This window comes from Rhinatrema bivittatum, chromosome 7 (assembly GCF_901001135.1).
Source record: "Rhinatrema bivittatum chromosome 7, aRhiBiv1.1, whole genome shotgun sequence".
In the NCBI taxonomy this organism is placed as follows: Eukaryota; Metazoa; Chordata; class Amphibia; order Gymnophiona; family Rhinatrematidae; genus Rhinatrema; species Rhinatrema bivittatum.
In genome coordinates, this window is record NC_042621.1 from 229,326,011 (window position 1) to 229,344,678 (window position 18,668).

The window sequence follows — 18,668 nt, forward strand, 5'->3', positions numbered from 1 at the left end:
CAACATTCTGTTTACTTTTTTGACTGCCGCAGCACACTGAACCGGCAATTTCAATGTGTTATCCACTACGACGCCTAGATTTATTTATTTATTTATTTATTTATTTAGAATTTTTATATACCGAAATTCTTGTTGGGAAACAAATCAGTCCGGTTTACAGGTAACAACAATAATGCCGCGGGACGGGAAACAGTGCTCCTGGCTTTACAAGAAACATATTAAACAAGGCTTTACATAACATAATGAATAGTAACGATTCAAGGAAACTTCATAAGGTAACTTCTCTGGGTTAGGGACAAACTGGATGGTTTTAGATAAAGATGAACTAAGTCTGGTTAAATTTTTAACTTGGTTAGATCTCTTTCTTGGGTGGTAGCACCTAATATGGAACCTAACATTGTGTAACTATAGCATGGGTATTTTTCCCTATATGCATCACCTTGCACTTATCCACATTAAATTTCATCTGCCATTTCGATGCCCGATTTTCCAGTCTCACAAGGTCTTCCTGCAATTTATCACAATCTGCTTGTGATTTAACTACTCTGAACAATTTTGTATCATCTGCAAATTTGATTTCCTCACTTGTCGTATTTCTTTCCAGATCATTTATAAATATATTGAAAAGTAAGGGTCCCAATACAGATTAGAGATGTGCATTCGTTTTTGCCGAATTGGATAATTGCAACGAAATTGTCCAATTTGGCATGTTTCAGGGAGCCCGAAAAAAATCAGGATTTTCCCATTTTTTTGCAAAAATTCGTTTTTCCGATTAGTGCGCACTAACGGAAGTCAGTGCGCGCTAACTCCCCGTTAGTGCGCGCTAACTCCCCGTTAGTGCGCGCTAACTCCCGTTAGTGCGCAATGACAAAAACTAACAAAAAGTAACAAAAAATAACAAAATCTAACGGTTTTTGTTAGTGCGCACTAACAGGAGTTAGTGCGCGCTAACGGGGAGTTAGCGCGCACTAACTAAAAATCGATTTTTCGCGAAAAAAAAGACCCGAACTGAAAAAAAACGACATTTTCCATGGCGGCCGAAAAACGAAGAAGGACACGAACACAAAAAACGATGCACATCTCTAATACAGATCCCTGAGGCACTCCATTGCCCACTCCCTTCCACTGAGAAAATTGTCCATTTAATTCTACTCTCTGTTTCCTGTCTTTTAGCCAGTTTGTAATCCACGAAAGGACATCGCCACGTATCCCATGACTTTTTACTTTTTCTAGAAGTCTCTCATGAGGAACTTTGTCAAACGCCTTCTGAAAATCCAAGTACACTACATCTACTGGTTCACCTTTATCCACATGTTTATTAATTCCTTCAAAAAAGTGAAGCAGATTTGTGAGGCAAGACTTGCCTTGGGTAAAGTCATGCTGACTTTGTTCCATTAAACCATGTCTTTCTATATGTTCTGTGATTTTGATGTTTAGAACACTTTCCAGTATTTTTCCTGGCACTGAAGTCAGGCTAACCAGTCTGTAGTTTCCCAGATCGCCCCTGGAGACCTTTTTAAATATTGGGGTTACATTAGCTATCCTCCAGTCTTCAGGTACTGGTGGCCGTCAATGAGAGAAGACACCTTCGCTTCTGTAGCGGCCTGTACCATCTGTGCCAGACAAAAACCTCCGCCTGGTCATCCTTGGGGCCAAATACAACCTTTACCCATACCGGATGAGCCCTGGACTCACATCGCCACGGACTTCGTGGTGGACTTACCCCTCTCCAGGGGCAACAACACTATCTGGGTAACAGTGGATAGGTTCTCAAAAATGGCTCACTTTGTGGCACTTCCTGGCTTACCATCTGCCAGCGAATTTGCAAAGCTCTTCATCAGCCACATATTCCGTCTCCACGGAATACCCAAGCACATAGTCTCAGACAGAGGCATACAATTCACAGCCTCATTCTGGAAGGCTCTTTGCAAGACGTTCGATATCACTCTCAACTTCACTTCATCTTATCATTCGCAATCCAACGACCAAACTGAGAGGATGAACCATACCCTCAAACATTTCCTCAGAGCCTATGTCTCTTCACGCCAGAATGACTGGGCTGAACTTCTACCGTGGGCCGAGTTTTCCATGAACTCTCATCCAGCAACATCTACTGGATCAACACCATTCGAAGTGGTATATGGATGACTACCTTCACCAGCTTTGCCACTTCTGCTTTCAGTGTCATTTTTACATAGGGAAAAATAACCCTTGCTGTAGTTACACGATGTTAGGTTCCATATTAGGAGCTACCACCCAGGAAAAAGATCTAGGCATCATAGTGGATAATACTTTAAAATTGTCAGCTCAGTGTGCTGCAGCAGTCAAAAAAGCAAATAGAATGTTAGGAATTATTAGGAAGGGAATGGTTAATAGAACGGAATATGTCATAATGCCTCTGTATCGCTCCATGGTGAGACCGCACCTTGAATACTGTGTACAATTCTGGTCGCCGCATCTCAAAAAAGATATAGTTGCGATGGAGAAGGTACAGAGAAGGCCAACCAGAATGATAAAGGGGATGGAACAGCTCCCCTATGAGGAAAGGCTGAAGAGGTTAGGGCTGTTCAGCTTGGAGAAGAGAGGGCTGAGGGGGGATATGATAGAGGTCTTTAAGATCATGAGAGGTCTTGAACGAGTAGATGTGACTCGGTTATTTACACTTTCGAATAATAGAAGGACTAGGGGGCATTCCATGAAGTTAGCAAGTAACACATTTAAGACTAATCGGAGAAAATTCTTTTTCACTTAACGCACAATAAAGCTCTGGAATTTGTTGCCAGAGAAGGTAGTTAGTGCAGTTAGTGTAGCTGGGTTTAAAAAAGGTTTGGATAAGTTCTTGGAGGAGAAGTCCATTAATGGCTATTAATCAATTATACTTAGGGAATAGCCACTGCTATTAATTGCATCAGTAGCATGGGATCTTCTTAGTGTTTGGGTAATTGCCAGGTTCTTGTGGCCTGGTTTTTGGCCTCTGTTGGAAACAGGATGCTGGGCTTGATGGACCCTTGGTCTGTCCCAGCATGGCAATTTCTTATGTTCTTATAGAACATAAGAACATAAGAAATTGCCATGCCTGCTACCAATTCTTCAACCTGCTGGAACACTACCTTTCAGCTACAGAGAGTGAGTACAACTTCTCCCAGTCTGTCCATCTACAGCTCCTTGCTGCTCATCTGCATCGGGCCCTACACCACCATTGTGGAATGGGTCTCCTCTGCCGAGGATTACAGACTGTTAATACCTAAACTCTCTCTACTGCTCATTGGGAACTCTATCTACTCAGCTACCAGGGAGTGTGTTATAACGTCTGCCAGTCTGTCTCTCCTACAGTGCCTTACTGGACATCTGCATCGGGGCCTTACACCACCACTGTGGGATGGGTCTCCTATGCCAAGGATCACAGACTATTGCTATCTAATCTACTCTACTGCCACCTCTGGTGGACCACACTGACTGTATAATAAAAGATATATTCTCTGTGTTTGTGCATCTGAGTCTAGCCCGGTGCTTCAGTTCCCTACCGGGCTCCTCCCTGTAGGAGATACCATCACTGTTGCCCCTGAGAATCCACCAAACACCTCAATATCATAACACTATGACCTTTTGGCCTCTTTAGCTCAAGCTTGGAGTTTGGAGTTACGTATTGATATAGATGATGATATGTTTGTTTATGTGAATGCGCTATACAGGTCATCTGAGGTGGTGTTTAGAGAATTGCAATTTAGACTTTTGAACAGGTTGTTTTATTCTCCATATCAAGCTTTTAGAGCCAGGATTGCCAAACACACAAGTACCTTAAATGTGGCCATATGGATGTGACAATAAGCCATGTTCTTGGGGAACGTCCTCTCATTCAGGGGTTTTGAGGAAAATTTTTCAGCTTATTGGCCAATGGCGGACAATGTCGATAATGCTCTCTGGGGCAGTGTACCTACTAGGTAAGCCTCCAGAAGCTCCCTCTTTGGATAAGACAGGTGAACTTTTTATATATAAGTGCTACTTGGTTGGGAAGCAATGCATCCTTTTGCGATGGTTAGAAACTTCCCTGCCTTCAAGTGCTCTTTGGCATACAAAATTGATAGACTTGCTGTGTTTGGAGTCTTGTTCAGTTAGAATGAAGCCTTTCTCTTGCTTGAAGTTTTTTCTCACTATCGGGTCACCTTTTATATTGACCTTACTTGCTGACCTAAGGAAAGTTGTCCTTCGCAATGTAGACCAAGATGAATGGAAGATCTCAGTAGAACCTTCACTGATGTTGTCAATGCCTGAGATATAGTCCCTTTGTTACTTACTCTCATATTGTATACAGGGTATGAATATCTGTTGAATTTTGATGTGTGAAATTTTTTTTTACCTCTGTACCTCTAGTACTGCTGTTATTCGAGGGAGGTGGGTGGATGTGGGTATTTCAGCTGTCGCCATGGCTCAGGTAACATATTTATCCTGTATTTCAGTACATATTGAAACAATTTTCAATAAAAACTTTATGAAAAAAAAACAAGAAAAGAGGTTGTGACTCCTCACCTCCTGCCTGTGACATCTCTCCTCCCAGCCTCAGCATAACAGGAAGTGTGGCCACCAGCACCTCCCCTGTCGGACAATAAGTAAAGGCCACAGTACCTTCCCTCCCACCCACAGCCTAACAAGAAAAGGTTCAGCGGGGCTACTAGCTCCTACCCTCCCACCCACAGATCAAAAATAAAAGGCCCCACAGGGCTGCTGGTATCACCCCTCATGGATTCCACCCACAGCAAAACAAGTAAAGGGGCCAATGATGACTCACCTCTCACCCACAGTTCAACAAAAAAGTATACCTGCCAGCACCTCTCTTTCTGGCCTGCAGCACAACAGGAAGTGGGGCCACCAGCACCTCTCCTTCCTACAGGGCAATAAGTAAAAGTCACCGGCATCTTTTCTCCCACCCACAGCACAACAAGAGGCCCAGGTGGATATAAATGTGCTGAGGCAGAGGTCAGGAGAGTATGTGAGAGCCTGTGTGTGTGAAGGAGAGTCAATTTGTGTGTGTGTGTGTGTGTGTGTGGGTGTGTGTGTGTGTGTGTGAGAGAGAGAGAGCCTGTATGTGTATGAGAGGAAGACAGAGTCAGTATATGTGTGAGTATGCGTGTGTATGTGTGTGTGTGAGAGAGAGAGAGCATGTATGTGTATGAGAGGAAGACAGAGTCAGTGTGTGTGTGTGTGTGTGTGTGTGTGTGTGAGTGTGTGTGTGAGTGAAAGAGAGAGAGAGACTATATGTTTATTTGAGGGATAGAGAATCAGTGAGTGTGAGAGAGCCTGTATGTGTGTGTGTTTGTGTGTGTGCGCGAGTAAGAGAAAGTCAGTGAATGTGAGTGAGCCTGTATGTGCATGTGGTAGGGAGAGAGAGTCAGTGAGTGTGAGAGCCTGTATGTAAGTGTGGGAGGGACAGAGATTCAGTGAGTGTGAGAGACCCTGTTTGTGTGTGTGGAACAGAGTCAATGAGTATGAGAGAGCATGTATATGCATGTGGGAAGGACAGCAACAGTAATGGGGCAAAATAGATTCAATGAGTTATTAGAAAGTTTGTGTGCCCTAATAAATAACAGGTATTTGATTCTTCTTCAAATCAAATGCATGTTTTTCTAATGGTGGGGGATGCAATTGATAAGTAATTGTAGTTTTCCTGACAGTTCTAATAGAATATTATTGGTATTTTTATATTTGGGACCATTTGGTTGTATCTTACTTTGTGCACAGTTTTTTAGTAATAAAGCAAGTAATTAGAGATGTGAATCGTGTCCTCGATCGTCTTAACGATCGATTTCGGCTGGGAGGGGGAGGGAATCGTATTGTTGCCGTTTGGGGGGGTAAAATATCGTGAAAAATCGTGAAAAATCGAAAAAACGTAAAATCGCAAAACCGGCACATTAAAACCCCCTAAAACCCACCCCCGACCCTTTAAATTAAATCCCCCACCCTCCCGAACCCCCCCCCCCCAAATGACTTAAATAACCTGCGGGTCCAGCGGCGGTCCGGAACGGCAGCGGTCCGGAACGGGCTCCTGCTACTGAATCTTGTTGTCTTCAGCCGGCGCCATTTTCCAAAATGGCGCCGAAAAATGGCGGCGGCCATAGACGAACACGATTGGACGGCAGGAGGTCCTTCCGGACCCCAGCTGGACTTTTGGCAAGTCTTGTGGGGGTCAGGAGGCCCCCCCCCAAGCTGGCCAAAAGTTCCTGGAGGTCCAGCGGGGGTCAGGGAGCGATTTCCCGCCACGAATCGTTTTCGTACGGAAAATGGCGCCGGCAGGAGATCGACTGCAGGAGGTCGTTCAGCGAGGGTTCCGGCGCCTCGCTGAACGACCTCCTGCAGTCGATCTCCTGCCGGCGCCATTTTCCGTACGAAAACGATTCGCGGCGGGAAATCGCTCCCTGACCCCCGCTGGACCTCCAGGAACTTTTGGCCAGCTTGGGGGGGGGCCTCCTGACCCCCACAAGACTTGCCAAAAGTCCAGCGGGGGTCCGGAAGGACCTCCTGCCGTCCAATCGTGTTCGTCTATGGCCGCCGCCATTTTTCGGCGCCATTTTGGAAAATGGCGCCGGCTGAAGACAACAAGATTCAGTAGCAGGAGCCCGTTCCGGACCGCTGCCGTTCCGGACCGCCGCTGGACCCGCAGGTTATTTAAGTCATTTGGGGGGGGGGGGGTTCGGGAGGGTGGGGGATTTAATTTAAAGGGTCGGGGGTGGGTTTTAGGGGGTTTTAGTGTGCCGGCTCACGATTCTAACGATTTATAACGATAAATCGTTAGAATCTCTATTGTATTGTGTTCCATAACGGTTTAAGACGATATTAAAATTATCGGACGATAATTTTAATCGTCCTAAAACGATTCACATCCCTACAAGTAATAAAAGTTTAAAACAAATAGTTGTGTGGAAGGACAAAGGTGAAAATTTTATTCTTTTCGTCAAAGGTTTTGGAATTTTCACAGTTGAAAGCTGGCAACCCTAAGTCTAATCAGTTGATATTTAATAAAATGTTAGTTCTTCGATGTCTACAATTATTCTTTCTTTTATTTACAGGATCTTGTGCCAAGATTTGTCTCTTTAATTCCTTGCTTATCTGATTTAGTAGATATGGAAGATTCTTATGATGCATGTCACTGCTGGATGACATCAGAGGTAAACATAAATGCACAAATATGCAAAGTTTGAATCCTCACTTGTATAAAATAATTATGGTGGCTGTGTTAGACCACTTGGATGTGTGCAATTAAGGATCAATAAGTTTGAGATGATACTGTTTTATTCGTCTAACAATGCATTTGTGACATGCTTTCAAGATTTTATCCTTTCTTCATCAGGTCAGAGAAGAAACAGCATAGTTACATTGGAATCTAATTTAGCTGTTGTCCAGCCAGCAAATTTAGCCAGATAAACATCCTGCTAACATTCAGGTCAATCCAGTAAAGTGCGGCCGCGTTTACCCCGCTCCTAACCCGCTTTCTACTCACTTTCCGGCCGCGTTAGCCCTTCCTGCGATCCACAATCCCCTTTAACCTACTCTTACCACATCCTTAAATCCCCGGGTAACCCCTTCCGCACGCGGCATGTATATTACATGTAAACGATTGAATTAGCTATTCCCTACCATCCAGTAACACGCGCCCCGACTATCGCTTTTTTACCCTGCCGTTTTGCCGCGCGTTTAACCTGCTAACTTACCGCCTACCCTTACCCCTGCGTTAGAGGCAGGGGTAAGGGTAGGCGGCAAACTTTCCCCCAGCCCCCGCTCACCTGCCCTGGCCGCATCCATGGGTGCTGGTCTCCAGGGCAGCCCCAGTCCTCTCCCCTCCTCCCGAAGCAACAAAAGCGAAAAAAAGCGAAAAAAAAAGTTGCAAGAGAGGGGGGAGAGAGGACGGGCAATCCTACGCTCGGGATTGCCAGTCCTGTCTCCCCTCCTCCCGAAGCAAGGCGCGAAAAGCAGCCTTGCTCCGGGAGGAGGGGAGAGAGGACTGGCAGAGTAAAGCGACGAAGCGACTTACTTTTTTTGCAGCCCCCCTCCGGAGAAGGACATCGGTGAGGATGACTGCGGCTCCCCTGCCTCCAGCTGCCCGCGAATATGGACGCCTGCACGGGCGAAAGTGGCCCCTGTTCATGCAATTGGGCCGCTCAAGGCGTGACGTCACGACATTTGGCGTCACGGCATGTGACGTCACGTCTTGAACGGCTCAATTGCACGCACAGGGGCCGCTTTCGCCCGTGCAGGCATCCATCTTCACTGGGAGGCAGGGGAACCACGATCCATCTCCGCCGATGTCCATCTCCGGAGGGGGGGCTGCAAAAAAAGTAAGTCACTTCGTCGCTTTACACTGCCAGTCCTCTCGCCCCTCCTCCCGGAGCAAGGCTGCTTTTCGCGCCTTGCTTCGGGAAGAGGGGAGAGAGGAATGGCAATCCCGAGCGTAGGATTGCCCGTCCTCTCTCCCCTCTCTCTTGCTACTTTTTTTTTTTTTCACTTTTTCGCTTTTTTTTTTCGCTTTTTTCCGCTTTCGTTGCTTGCTTCGGGAGGAGGGGAGAGAGGGCTGACAATCCCGAGCGTCGGAGAACCATCCACTTCCTGGTACCTGTCATTTCAAATGTCATTTGAAATGACATTTGAAATGACAGATACCAGCGTGTCCGTGAAGCGTTAGGCCCGCGCACCCAGGTTACTGTATAGGCGCTGTATAGCGCTCTATACAGTAAAATGGGTTGCGCAGGCCTAACGCTTCATGGATGCTTCTTAGACGCAGCTTGCATTTGCAAGCTATTTACATACAGGATCGAGCGGTAGGTGAGCTGGACTGAGCGTGCGGCAACTGCGGATGCGCCGGGCACTAACGCAGCTCTTCCTACCACTCGTTACTGGATTGACCTGATTGTCAGTTTATCAGCGTGCCCACAATGCTAAATATAGCCTGCTATCTTAATATTAGGGAAATAAATTTATCCAATTAAACTTTGAAGTCCATATTCAAAAGCATTTAGCTGGCTAACTCAGAAGTTAGTCGAAGTATTTTGATTTTTGAACACAACACATTTTTGCACGCTACACAAAAGAAAATGTATAAAGTGAATGATTGAAAAGACTGGGCGGTTCAATGTTAGTTGAACACACCGTCTAGCTTGCTGACACCTATAAAAGTATCATTAAAAAATTATCCTTCATTGACAAATTAGCCTTCACTTTTTAAGATATTTTGGTTCCCCCTTTTTTTGTTCTTTTTTTTTAAACTCAGTTGGCCAGCTCTTTTAGAAATCATGTATTTGAGGTATAGAAATCCAAAGGGACCTATATAAGATGGTGGGTGAAAAGCTGATATGCACCAACTAGGAAAAGACTTGGAGCTGATAGTGTCTGATGATCTCAAGTTGATGAAATAGTGTGATAAGATGATGGATACAGCTGGAAGACTGCTGGAATGAAAAGAGAGGCATAACCTGCTGTCTTGAATGTAATCAGCTTTGAAGTGCTGAAAAGTGGAAAATAAATAATAATAATAATAATAATAAGTGATCATGCCACTGTTCATGTCATTGGTGAGGTCTCATCTGGAATAATATGTTCATTTCTGGAAACCAAATCTCAAAAAGGAGAGAGAGAGAATAAAGGCAGACCAGAGAAAGGCAACTAAAATGGTATGGAGTCTGCATAAGAAGCCATATGAAATTAAACTTGGGGATCTAAAAATGTATATCCTAGAGGAGAGGAGAGGAGAAACATGGGGGGATATGATACAGACTTTTAAATACCTTAAAGGTATTAGTAATGCACAAGAAGAAACCTTTTTCAATGAAAAGTAAGTTCGGGAACTAGCAGGCATGATATGAAGCCCCAAGGGGGTAGTCATAATCAGAACTAATGTTAGAAAATATATTTTTTTTTTTATGGAAAGGATGCTGGATACCTGGAATGCCCTCCAAGTGGAGGTGGTGGAGAAAGAAACTGTAGTAGAATTCAAAAAGGTATGGGATAAATACAAAGCATCCTTAGAATGGTGATAACGTATTGGGGTAACATGCACGGAGAGGCAGTTACTAACCTGAACAGAAGGCATGGGGGCAACCCGCACAAAGCAGCAGTTATAACCCTAAAAAATCTTACTGGGCTGACAGGATAGGGCCAGTTGTGTCTTTTTCTGACATCATTTATTATATAATGATAATCCTCAATATTGCTTTTCGGATATATAGAGTAATTTTCTTTCTTTTTTTTTCAATTTATATTTTATTGAACGGACAACAGCAGAACAGATTGTTAACATCCTCAATACTTTACCCCCAACAACAGAGTCAGTTCACAGGTTTTCCTTTTTCTCCCTCAACATCCCACCCCCACTACCCATTCCCTTCTCTTATGATTAATAGAGATATGAATCGGAATCGGTTTGGTTCCGGTTCTGATTCAAATCATGCATTTTTTTTCGTCCGGCCCGATCGTTTTTTTTTTTATCGGCTGCGCCCGATCCGATAAACAAAAAACCCACCCCGACCCTTTAAAACCGCTCCCTTAGCCTCCACCACCCTCCCGACCCCCCAAAAAAAGTTTTAAAATTACCTGGTGGTCCAGTGGGGGTCCCGGGACCATTCTCTCGCGCTCGGACTGTCGGCCAATAAACAAAAAACCCACCCCGACCCTTTAAAACCACTCCCTTAGCCTCCACCACCCTCTCGACCCCCCCAAAAACGTTTTAAAATTACCTGGTGGTCCAGTGGGCCCCGGGAGCGATCTCCCACTCCTGGCCGTCCAGTGCTCCTACCATGTGACAGGGGCCGGCCAATGGCACGATTACCCTGTCACATGGTAAGGGTAAAGGGCCATTGGCGCCATTTTTATTAGTGGCAGCCGACGGCCCGAGAGCGGGAGATCGCTCCCGGGGCCCACTGGACCACCAGGTAATTTTAAAACGTTTTTGCAGGGGTCGAGAGGGTGGTGGAGGCTAAGGGAGCAGTTTTAAAGGGTCGGGGTGGGTTTTTAGGTTGTGTCCTAACTCCCGTTAGTGTGCACTAACCTGATTAACGATTTTTTCACGATAAATCGGTGAAATTTCTATTGTATTTCACTCTTTAATGATTAATGACGATTTAAAAAATATCGGACGATATTTTAAATCGTCAAAAAACGATTCACATCCCTAATGATTAACAACACAATATTATGCAGTCTGGAGTCCAAGAAGTCAATGCATAGAGCACAATAGTTTGTATTTCTACACCAAGCCATGTATAGTTCCCAAACAGACAAAAAGGAAGATAGTGAGTCTTTGCATAAAGCAGTCAGTTTACCCATACAGAACACATTCTAAAGATGCTTTATAAGAGATGACAAGGTTGAGGCAGAGACCCTCCTCCAAAGGGCTGCTATTTTACACTTGGCAGCAAAAACTACTTGAGCCTGCAAGTCTGACATCACCTGCATCTGAAATTGGATGGAGAAGCCCACTAAGCATGCATATGTACTAATATTAGCTGAAAATAAGAACAAGGAGTTGGAAATATTTGCTGACATTTCAGTCACTATACTGGCTTATTTTTATTCAATAGGTGGGCCCAGGCAGAATCGCCGAGCCCACCCCTGTAACGGACGCGCCACCCGAAGAAGTGTGGCGGTCCGCAGGAGCATGGGAACGGGAGGGGCAGAAGGAAAGAGAGAGTAGGGCATCATCGGCAGGCGCCTGCGGCGCCGGCCGATGACGCAATGGCTCCCTTAAAGGGCCGCCGCAGAACAGCGACCGCCCTTTTGGAGAGAGCCGCCGCAAAGGAAAGCCCACCCACCCACCCGGCAGGAAGTTCAGCGGAGGGTTAAAAGAAAAACAAAAGTTGCAAATTATAATAGGGGTTAGTCGAATTCATAATCAGGAGGTGCAAGGGCAGGGATATTGTCGCAGCTTAAGGGAAGGCGGTTACCCGGGCCGGTTGACTATATGGTAAGGGGTGCTGGAGGCATCACCGGATGGCATGATAGCCGTCAGCGCCAGGGGAGGCGCGGAAAAGGCGGTGGCGCGACAAAGCGCACATGGCGGGACTCCCTGGAGGAGAGAGGTGACGCCACGGGGGCCCTGGCTAAAAGACGCCTGGCTAAGTACGGCGGGCAGTCAGGGAAAGCACATCGGCTCGGGTATACCAGGGAGTTTACTCATATGTAAAGGAATAAAGCTGCGGCCTTTTGTTTATACCAAATAACAGTTGTGGTGTGTTTATTTGTGTCACGGGTGTGAATTTTAGAGAAACAAGCAGGGAAAAAGGGGGCAGGCGGAAAAGGAACGCCAAATACAAAGCGAGCAAGTGGTGGCTGCTAACGTTATTAACTTTCAAAATGTATAAGAGGTGAATTTGTCTATGGGGAGGAAAGTTTTCAAAGGGATCTAGCTACCCAGCTAGATCAAAGGGGTTAAAACTGTCTTCTGCTGAGTAGCTAAATATAGACACTCAAAATATGTCCAGCAGGCAGGATTAGGACAAGAGATTCAACTATGCATATATATTTAAATTTGGAAATGTATGCACATAGTTTACATGTATAGGTTAGCGCCATCCTTTGTATTCTTCCCCTACCAGAACTTTAAGGTTATCCAGGCCCATCTTCTTTCACCTGCCCAAATCCTAAAGCCACCTTCCCCTGGATTTCTTTCAGACCTTTCCCTCAACTCACTCGGACTCCTCTCACTCCTCCTACACCTGCCTGCATCCTGAAGCCATTTCAAACCCATTTTTCTCTCCCTGCCCAAAACCCCAAATCATCTCAGACCCCATACTCCCTAGCCCATGCGCTACCCTTCTTTCTCCCAAAAGCAGAAGAAGATATGCTTACTTCAAGGGCTGACTCTAAGTGGATGCAGGACCCAAGCAAATTGGCCTCCCCTATCCCTAAGGGTTGAAGACTGTGTATTTGGGCGGAAGGCCTTCTCCCCATGGCTGTGCTTTCACCAGCAGCTCAGCTATCCACCCAGGAACTCTAGGATCTCTAGACCCCTACCAACGTCCTTATTCAAAAGGCAACTGAAAGGGCCAAGAGGTCCATAGATGCGCACTGGAGGCCTGCTTCTCTATTTAAAGCAGGTGAGAAGATGTGGATAAGCACTTACCACATACGTCTCAGAGTGCCCTCTATGCGACTTGCCCCACGGTACATAGGGCCCTTTATTATTTTCCACCAGGTGGGACCTGTGTCCTACCAGTTAAAACTACCACCCACTTGGGCATACACAGCATGTTTCATGAATCATTATTAAAGCTGGTAATACTTTCCTGGCCTTCGAGAGTACCACTTAAACCTCAAGAAGTGAAATGAAATAGATCTTAGATTCCTGGTGTTGGGGCTAGAGATGGTTATGGCTCCGAAGAGACTTCATGGGAGCCTGCTTCCAACAGAACCTCAAGACCTGGCTATTCAATCAGGCATTCACCTGAACTACCCTTACCAATACCCCCCTCCCCCCCCCCCCACACACTTTTGTAGATAAGTCATCTCAAAAGCCTCTGTCTTTAATTTTCTGTCACCCCACCCAATGATTTTCTCTCAATGTTCATATCCCCAAAGGTCATAGCGACATACCCTTTGAATGTAAATAGCTATCTTTCTCTTGCTTATTTAATTATATTTATATAATTGTTTATATAATTTATTATAATTATGCTGTCCATACATAGTTCCTCATTTTGTTTGATAACTCTTAGATTTAATACCCCAGTTCCGTGTTCTTTGTAAAGACTGTTGCTGCATTATGTTATCTGTAAACCGATAAGAAAACTAAAAAGTCATGGGATAGGAGGCGATGTCATGGGATAGGAGGCGATATCCTTTTGTGGATTACAAACTGGTTAAAAGACAGGAAACAGAGAGTAGGATTAAATGGTCAATTTTCTCAGTGGAAAAGGGTAAACAGTGGAGTGCCTCAGGGATCTGTACTTGGACTGGTGCTTTTCAATATATATATAAATGATCTGGAAAGGAATACGACGAGTGAGTTTATCAAATTTGCGGATGATACAAAATTATTCAAAGTAGTTAAATCACAAGCAGACTGTGATACATTACAGGAGGACCTTGCAAGACTTGAAGATTGGGCATCCAAATGGCAGATGAAATTTAATGTGGACAAGTGCAAGGTGTTGCATATAGGGAAAAATAACCCTTGCTGTAGTTACACGATGTTAGGTTCCATATTAGGAGCTACCACCCAGGAAAAAGATCTAGGCATCATAGTGGATAATACTTTAAAATCGTCGGCTCAGTGTGCTGCAACAGTCAAAAAAGCAAATAGAATGTTAAGAATTATTAGGAAGGGAATGATTAATAGAACGGAAAATGTCATAATGCCTCTGTATCGCTCCATGGTGAGACCGTACCTTGAATACTGTGTACAATTCTGGTCGCCGCATCTCAAAAAGATATAGTTGCGATGGAGAAGATACAGAGAAGGGCAACCAAAATGATAAAGGGGATGGAACAGCTCCCCTGTGAGGAAAGGCTGAAGAGGTTAGGGCTGTTCAGCTTGGAGAAGAGACGGCTGAGGGGGGATATGATAGAGGTCTTTAAGATCATGAGAAGTCTTGAACGAGCAGATTTGACTCGGTTATTTACACTTTCGAATAATAGAAGGACTAGGGGCATTCCATTAAGTTAGCAAGTAGCACATTTAAGACTAATCGGAGAAAATTCTTTTTCACTCAACGCATAATAAAGCTCTGGAATTTGTTGCCAGAGGATGTGGTTAGTGCAGTTAATGTAGCTGGTTTCAAAAAAGGTTTGAATAAGTTCTTGGAGGAGAAGTCCATTAATGGCTATTAATCAATTATACTTAGGGAATAGCCACCAGTAGCATGGGTTCTTCTTAGTGTTTGGGTAATTGTCAGGTTCTTGTGGCCTGGTTTTGGCCTTTGTTGGAAACAGGATGCTGGGCTAGATGGACCCTTGGTCTGACCCAGCATGTCAATTTCTTATGTTCTTATGTTCCCAACGACTGTCGGTATATAAAAATGTTTAAATACATAAATAAAATAAAAATAAATTTTGAATGTCAACCTGCTGAAGGAATTTCACACTTTACATCTCAGGAAGCCTAGACCTTTGTTATTATTTAGGAGAGTTTTGGGTGGATCCTTGGACCGGTGGCAGATGACCATGCCCCCTGGGGGAAGATCCCGAGAGGGACCACCGGTCAGGCTCAGAGTTAGGAGACAGACACACACTAGTTCTTTTATTAGACATTATTCTGAACCACCAGAGGTGGCAGTAGTGAGCTGGAATGCCCGGCTGGACTGTACTCCCTCAGATACTGGAACAGTGATCCCTGGAGGCTGAGCTGTAGAGAAACTGAAATATAGTGAGTAGGCAGGGTATGCAGAGTTCATGGACAGAACCTGATGGTAACACTCACACAATGTCTCATAGAAGCCCAGGAGCTGGAATGAAGTAGGCCCTCGAGGAGCGAGTACCTGGTTCCAGGGAAAGCTCTGAGAGAGTGATGGTAACTCACAGATGTAGTAGTAGGCAGCGATGGCTTCCAGGCAGAAGTGAATTCCGAAGAAGTCCGGGAACGAGGGCCCTCGAGGAGCGTGTACCGGTTCCAGACTGCAACCTACAAAGTAAGAGAGAACGAGGCCCCCAAGGAGCGGATACCCCTGGTAAGTCCGAGGAGGCAAAGTAGCGTAGATAGAACAAATCCTTATCCTTGCTAACTTGAGTTGTTAGCAATTCAGAGACCTTTAAATATCTGAAGCGGATGATGTCATCTCAGGGGGACGCCCCTGAGGTTCGCGCCACTTCTGGTACTTGAGGCGGAGCCGCGCCGCACGCATGCGCGCCCCTAGGCATCAGGTCAACATGGCGGATTGCAGCGTCGGGCCTGTCTGGGGATGCCGGACGAGGACGGCTGAAAGACGCCGCGGCAGCCAGCCTTCCATCAACCCCGGAGGGAGTCGCCAATGCAGTAAGGTGGGCGGAGTGGAGACATCAGGCAGCGACAGTCGCAACAACCTTCAGGGAAGGGGTTTAAGAGAGGAGGTACTGTTGCGGACCATCACAGAAACCTCCAGCCCCAAGCCCAAAATAGCAGGCCTCCAAAGCTGGATAAAGCTTCCCCGTGGATGTGCAGCTGATGGCTGCGCTGTCTACCTCCAATGCCGCTGCATCCTCAGGCCCCTTCTAGGGCACGTGCGCACCCGATGATGTCCTTCTTAAAGGACCCACAATGGGAAACTACAAGCGGTGCATGATGGTGATGTCATCAGCAGGGGCCTATAAAAAGCCACCTCAGCACCAGTTCCTTGCCTTGGCTATAGGTCATATACCCTGTGCAGTACTAGTTGCTACTTTGAGTTCCTGGTCTTCGTTCCTGTGTTCCTGTTCTTTGTTCCTGAGTCCCTGGTCTTGTCTTAGCAGTTCCTGGTCTTCTTCCCTGAGTTCTTCGTCTTCATCCTGTGGTCAGTCTTTGATTTTTCAGTGTCTTCTCCTGCTTGCCTGTGCTGTTCCTCACCTCCCTGCTTGGCAATCCATACCATCTTCCCTCAGGCACATCTCTGGTTCTGATATCAGCTTGCTTGACTTCGACTACAACTGAACTCCACCTGCCAATGACCACTGCCTGATTCTCAACTATGATTGACCTCCACCTGCCACTGACCACTGCCTGATTGGTGGAATTCTACCTACCACTGACTACCACCTGATCTTAGACCAAGTCTGAATGCTGCCTGCCCTGATTGCTGTCTATCTTTGACTATGCTGCTGCTACTCTGCCTGCCCTGGACCATGGCCTGTGAATCGACCATTTCAACGGATCTCCACCTTGTCAAGAGGTCCATGCATAAGTACTGCCAGCCCTAGCACACGAGGGCTCAACCTAAGGAGAACGAGGGCTAGTATAGGTGAGCTACAGTTGGGTCTCTGCCAAAGCCAGCTCTGCAAGTCAACAGTGGAGCCCTGCAGGGCTCCTCCCTGCAGGTTGCACCAACTCCAGCTTGGTCCAGGGTCTGTAGGGCTATATCTCCTGTTTACCAATGATGCACCAATATGAATTATAATTGCCATGTACAGGCCAAATTCTGACAGGTCTAAGACACTGTTACAGCAAGAGAAGGAATTTTACCCAGGTGAACTTTAAACTGCATTGCATCACTGGAAAATGAAGAGACCTTGTCCTAATGGAGTGAAGGATGCCTTATCAGATGTGCCTGTTGTCAGCTCCTGTGTAAATAAAGAAACCAGACAAAAGAGACAATACGACTTAAGATCCTAAGCAAATGTCAGGGACAAGCAAGCAGAGTGCAGAAGGTTATGAAGACCCACACCTTTGTAAGGAAGAAGGGGGGCAGCCTGAGACAATTGTTAGGATTCGCAGATTAGTGTTGCGTTGGAGGTGGACCCTTGGGCTGAGGTGGGGTTGACGCAACCCGTAGGCAAGGACCTACAGGTCTCCACCATCAGCAGGTAGAGTGGGCTGAAGCTAGAGGCCGCTGGAGCTTCACCTATACCAGCCTCGTTCCCCTCAGGTTGAGCCTTTGAGTACCAGGGCTGGCAGGACTTAGGTGGGCTTCAAGGTTAGCTAGAGATGAGATGTGATTCAGCCCAGAGACAGCAGCCGGTAGATGGCGTAGTCCTATCCTGGACTGAATTCGTTACTGGAACTCAGGCGCCAAAGGAACAATGAATAACTGGAGGCGTTCAAGCAAAGGAAGGCCTAAGCCTTGTAAGTCCATGTACAGAGGATAGACAAGAGGAGGCATCACTGACAGGTTAGGATCAGAGCCAGGTGGAAGTTGTGGCAAGCAACATAGAACTCTGAACACAGGAAAGTTTGTAGAGTAGTCATTCAAAGCAAGGGTCAGGGCACAGAGAAGGCAGGCGTAGTCAATCAAGGCAGTGGTCAGGGCACAGAGAAGGCAGGCGTAGTCAATCAAGTCAATGGTCAGGGCATGGAGAAGGCAGACGTGGTCAGGCATAGTTGAGGTCCGGGGCTGGAGAGAAGCTGAAGAGTAGTCAGGCGTAGCTGAGGTCCAGAACTGGAGAGAAGCTGGAGAGTAGTCAGGCGTAGCGATAGTCAAATCCAGAGAATCAGTTCAACACATAGATGAAAAAGGAACAAGGAGAACAGGAACCAGGAACCACAGGAAATCAGGAACACAACGATGAGATGAATCTAGGATCAGCAACGAGTACGAGGAGTACGAGGAGACCTGTTGCAAAGGCAATGCTATGGAGCGAGGCCTGAGCTTTTATACGCTGAAGAGTCTGATGTCAGCATCCAGGTCCGCAGCCAGGTTCCCACCATGGGCCTTTTAAAAGGAGTCAATGATGCGCGTGCGCACGCCTAAGAAAAAGCACGGCGCTGATGGCATCTCTCCACGGGCCACACGGAGAGGCCCGATGAACAGGGACATCTTGGCTGGCAACACTGGGTAGTGTGGCAGGGCCAGAGGCACTGGAGGGAACCTGAGGTCAGAGCTGGCGGCCTACTGCCACCAGCGAAGAGGAGCCAGGAGCTGGAGTCCGTCTAAAAAGGTGAGAGGGCCATGCAACAGGGCTGCCACGGGCAGCAGGCATAACAGTACCCCTCCTTTACGCCCCCCTCCTGGAGATCGGGATTTGCCCGGATGGGCATGGTGGAAGTTCAAGAGGAGGTTCTTATCCAGGATGTTTCGAGCTGGCTC

At 46.3% G+C, this 18,668-nt stretch overlaps 1 protein-coding gene across 1 annotated transcript in view; it reads left to right on the forward strand.

The window, feature by feature from the left end:
- CC2D2B (coiled-coil and C2 domain containing 2B) overlaps positions 1–18,668 on the forward strand; it is a 250,369-nt gene that overhangs the window by 122,294 nt on the left and 109,407 nt on the right. The window contains exon 7 of the mRNA XM_029609947.1: positions 7,062–7,160. Coding sequence (XP_029465807.1) covers positions 7,062–7,160 — 99 coding nt within the window. The remainder of the gene's footprint in view (positions 1–7,061; positions 7,161–18,668) is intronic.